We start from the raw sequence: 5,066 nt of genomic DNA, 5'->3' as shown, positions 1-5,066 counted from the left end.
TTCAATGTGACTAATGCAAATATATTGTCCAGCACGAGCTTGCTTTGTCTGCCTATGGGGCTTTGGCCAGGCCAGCGGCCTAAGGATTCAACAGATATCTTCAGGTGACATAAAACCCTAAAGAGCATGCATGGTCTTAGGCCAAGGGGCCCACCTTATGACAAAAAAAAAAAAAAAAAAGTGCAGTAGTGGCCTTGGGCCTTCGATCATGGGGCCCACTTGTCCTGCCCGACTGCATCCCCGGGGATTACAAGCCTAACAGGGGGGTGAAATGGCCTCTGAAAGAAGAAACGGAGATGTGACCTTGAGGACGATATCCTTGTCCGGACACAGTATGGACCCTGAATGCGTGACCACTGTGTGGGACTGCGCCCCCTAGGGGCGGAACGCAAGAGTCAGGAAACTGAAGGGCGGGAGCAAGAGGGGGCCGATGACCACCAAGCCACGTCCCACTGAGGGATTTGTGCTCCCCGTCCTCCCACCCTAGCTCTGCGAGCCTGGATGTCTTGGCCCCCAGAGGAGGAGCGCTTGGATGTGGGGTCTCAGTAAGAGTCTGTTAAACTTTAAGCGGCAGCTGTAACAGTCCCTGGATCCCTCCAGCTCGAAGGCCAACAGGCATGGAAAGGAATGATAGAGGAAATGTGAGGCTGCTGCTAGACGCTGGAGGCGGGAAGGAATCTCTTTGGTGCTAAATTTATCCACTGGGGCACCTCTCAGTGTTCATATGCCTTGTTTTAACAGTAAACAAACAGAGTAGCGGCGTCCTAAGAACCTGGTAACCAGGAGCTCAGACCTCTCAAGGATAATTGTCTGATCAACCCCACCAGAAAAATCACTTAAGACTAGAAAAAGCATCAGGCAAAGGTGAGGGGTATCTAGGATGGTGGTGGAGTCGGAGGATGGTATCAGGTACGGCTTTGAGACCAACAGCAGCAGGCGGCGCGTGGGGGTTGCGTCTAGGCTGATGGGCTCTGGGATCCCCGTGACTCCGCGAGCTCTTGGACTCGAACTTGCGAGGCCGAGACCCCTGGGAATGGCCCACGCTGTCAAGCTCAAGGCGGGGTGAGCCCGACGCTGCCTCCTCCTCCTCCTCCCCCTCCTCACCTCCCCTCCTCGCCACCCTCTGCTGGAAGGGGCGGGGCCAGACGACGACTGGGGCGGGGCCTGCGGCGTACCTGTGGAGGAGGAGGAGAAGCAGGAGGTCGCTCAGCCTCAGCCCTGCGCTTAGGCGCCTCCGTGCAGGCCCTGCGCGCTGAGGTTGCTCGCGCGCCCCCACCGTTATTTTTTCAGGGCCTCGGGAGACAGCTTTACCTAACTCTTCAGAAATCTACCCTGGAGGAGCTGATCTTCTGATCGCCTTGGAGAGGATGAAGATCACAAGGCAGCTGTCAGAGACACTCGGAGGGGGCTGAGGTAGAGACAAGACCAACAGTGCCCCTGAACAGATGGGCCCTGAAGACGACAGTCGTGGTGGCCGTGGCAGTGGCCTTGGAGGGGCCCACACCCGTGCTGCCCCTGGGGACCTTCCCTCTGGACCGGGACTCCTCAGCTCTGCACCAGAGATTGTGCGCAAGGGCTTGAAGGTGGGGTCTAACAGAGTAAGTGACCAGGTTTCAGCGACGGCCTCGAATGAGGTGCAGGGGCCAGGGAGGGTACGCAGAGAGCACCCCTCACTTCCCTCTGACATCCCGCCAGGCCGGGGCTACGCGGAAAAGGTGACCCTCAGTCGCCACATCTTGGAAAACGCCCTCAGCCGCCGCCTCCACCTCGTCAGCCTGTCTGAGATTGCCTTTGGGAAACTGGAGACCTACATCAAGCTGGAGAAGCTGGGTGAGGGTACCCAGGCCACCATTTACAAAGGCAGAAGCAAGCTCACAGACGAGCTCGTGGCACTCAAGGAGATTAAACTGGAAAAGGAAGAGGGGCTACCTTGCACCACCATCTGGGAAATGTCTCTGCTCAAGGACCTCAAACATGCCAACATCATCGCGCTCCTTGACATTATCCACATGGAGAACTCCCTCACCCTTGTCTTTGAGTACCTGGACAAGGACCTGCAGCAGTACCTGGATGACTGTGGGACTGTCATCAACATGCACAACGTGAAACTGTTCCTGTTCCAGCTGCTCCGTGGCCTGGCCTACTGTCACCGGAAGAAGGTGCTACACAGAGACCTCAACCCCCAGAACTTGCTCATAAACAGGAGAGGAGAGCTCAAGCTGGCTGACTTTGGGCTGGCCCGGACCGAGTCACTTCTCATGAAGACCTACTCCAACGAGGTGGTGACACTGTGGTACCGGCCCCCCGACCTCCTGCTCGGGTCCTCGCACTACTCCACCCAGATTGACCTGTGGGGTGTGGGCTGCATTTTCTACAAGATGGCCACTGGCCAGCCCCTCTTCCCGGGCTCCGCAGTGGAGGAGCAGCTGCACGTCATCTTCCGCGTCCTGGGAACCCCAACTGAGGAGACGTGGCCGGGCATCCTGTCCAACAAAGAGTTCAAGGCACGCAACTTCCCCAGGTACCGCGGCAAAGCCCTTCAGAGCCTTGCACCCCGACTGGATAGTGATGGGGTTGACCTCCTCACCAAGCTGCTGCAGTTTGAAGCTCGCAATCGGATCTCCGCAGAGGATGCCATGAAACACCCATTCTTCCTCAGTCTGGGGGAGCAGATCCACAAACTTCCTGACACCACTTCCATATTTGCCCTAAAGGAGATCACGCTACAAAGGGAGGCCAACCTTCACTCTTCGTCAATGTCTGACTCAGACAGGCCAGCTTTCCATGGGGTGGACACGGAGTTCTAAGCCACAGACCCAGGGCCCAGCGGGCAGTGGCTGGAGGGATGCTACACCCCGCCCCAGGCAGCCATCCACTGCATCCTCCCTGCTTGCTGCCTGCCTAGCTGCCTGATTCAAGCCCGCCTGCCCACAAGTCCCCTGCTGCCTGCCCAAACATCTGACCACTGGCCTGTCCACCCACCATTGGCTTGTCTGCTAAGTGCTAACAAAACTGTTGTCACTCCTTAGAGAGAGAGAAGATCAGCTGTAGCAATAGGAGGTAGGGTTTTTCCACTCATCCTTTGCCTGTCAATTCGTAGAAAATGAGACCAATCTGAATCCTGAAGGACCTGTTTCTAGATGAGCTATAAGAAGTAAGTAGATGTGAGAGGCACAAAAGGTGGGCAGTTGTGGATACTGTCATTGTCTCCCCAGGCCCCCTTTCCTCTGAACATCCAGCCCCCTGCTGCTGGGAATCTTGCTACTGATAGCTCGTGCTGAGTCCCTCACTGGGAATCGTCCTTGGCTGGAGGGAACTGGTTCATCCAAGGTTATCCCTCCTCCCAGGAGGTAGCCCACGGCCAATCGGTGACCGGCTGATGTGAACACATCGCCGCCACACCCTTGCCTCAGTTTGGGACAACTCTGAAGGTCCGTCCCAGCTCCAGGGCTTTCTGTGGGAGAAACCTCAGTGGCCACGTCAGTGCTGATCCGCTTCTCCTGCTGCCTGTTCTGTCAGGCTCGTTTTCTCACAGAGGTGTTTCCTAAGAGCGCTCTGTAAGAAGCCCTCTACAAGTGTTTCTTTGTCTCGGCCTCGGTGCCCAGTTAGCCTAAGTCAGCGCACAGCTCTTCCCTGTGTTGAAGTTTGCATCACAGCAAATGCACTTTCCCACAGGCGTGAGAACGCCCTCACCCACCCAGCCCACTCCTCCAGCATGAGTGAGGGTGGCCATGGGGCTGACCCCCACACACGCCTAGGGGTTCACAGGGTAGAAGCCTGTGCATAACCAGAGTCTGTCCCAGCTTGGTAAAATCACAAGGCCTGCTGGCTGACGTGCGCTCCCTTAGTGAAGGCAGGACCACTCCCTCCAGCGGGAGACACCAACACATGGAGGGGCTGCAGCCTCGGGGGCTGGGAGGCCAGCAAAGCAGAGCTTCCGAGACGTCACCACCGACCCCTCTGCCTCCAGCCGTGGAAAGTAAGAGTTGGAGCTCCCTCTCCACAGATCCATCCACGAGTGTCCTTGAGGCGCTCTCATCCTGGGGATGAATAACATTTGCCTGGAGTAGCAGCTGAGCAGGAAGAGGTTCTAAATTACTTCTCTGGCCTCAGAATGTACACAATTCACATCTATACCGTACCTCTTCTCTGGCGCCACGTTTCTCAGTATACTTCTAATTTTTAGCATGCACCATCCTATACTATAATTACTTAGGGCCATTCTCCTAACACGCCATGAGAACTTTCAAAGCAAGAACCCAGATTATATTCATCTTCATATTCCGAGGGCCTGGCTAAAGGAATGCGGCTTCACGTGTAGGTCCCAGAAGATGTAAGGCATGACATGTCACCTCCAGCTAGCTCCAAATGGCAAACATCAAGCCAACCAAAAAGGCTATTTAAATGTGTGTTAAAAGTGCACATATTTTATAAAACACTAAGTACATGTTTAAATAAAGGAACGCTGTTATTTTTTTCCTCTCTAGACGTATCTGTTTTCTAATTTCTTCACACTAAGAGGCATGTGTTTGTAATGTTTAAGTTTCTTAAAAGAAAGAAGGCAGCATCGATCCCTGGAGACTCTGCCTTTTGTTCTAACATCAAACTGGTTTTAGGCTTGCTTTTGAAGGTTCGGTGAAAATGGGGCAACCAGTCTGTGTGAGCCAGGGGTTGCCAGAAAACAGAACCAACAGGAAATGTGTGTGTGTGTTTTATATATAATGCACATAGATACATACACACATATATGTGTGTTCTATGAGATGTATATAGGAACTGTGTGTGTGTGTGTTATATATGAGATTTATTGCAGGAATTGGCTCGCATGAGTATGGAGACCAGGAACCCTGCACTGTGCCATCTGAAGGCTGGAAAACCAGGAAAGCCAGAGGTATTATTCAGTCCAAGTCCGAAGGCCCGAGAACCAGGACCACTGATGTCCAAGGGCAGGAAGAGACCAATGTGCCGGGTACAGCAAAGAGCGAATCTCTCCTTCCTCCAGGGTTCTGTTCTCTGCAGGCCCTCAGCAGATTCGATAAGGCCCGCCCTCATTGGGAGGGCCAGCC

The 5,066-nt window shown here is 54.4% G+C and overlaps 1 protein-coding gene across 1 annotated transcript; it reads left to right on the top strand.

Annotated features, from left to right (window-relative positions):
• Positions 1–899: 899 nt before the first annotated feature.
• LOC129074925 (cyclin-dependent kinase 16-like) lies at positions 900–2,807 on the top strand. Its single transcript, XM_054578814.1, is given in 2 exon segments — positions 900–909; positions 1,291–2,807. Coding segments are annotated over 2 exon segments (1,527 nt in total).
• Positions 2,808–5,066: the final 2,259 nt, after the last annotated feature.

Source organism: Pteronotus mesoamericanus, unplaced genomic scaffold, assembly GCF_021234165.1.
Source record: "Pteronotus mesoamericanus isolate MK-2021 breed Mesoamerican mustached bat unplaced genomic scaffold, CSHL_Meso_final contig_502, whole genome shotgun sequence".
Taxonomy (NCBI): Eukaryota; Metazoa; Chordata; class Mammalia; order Chiroptera; family Mormoopidae; genus Pteronotus; species Pteronotus mesoamericanus.
Note: the sequence above shows the minus strand (reverse complement) of the source record. Positions and strands in the feature narration are given on the sequence as shown.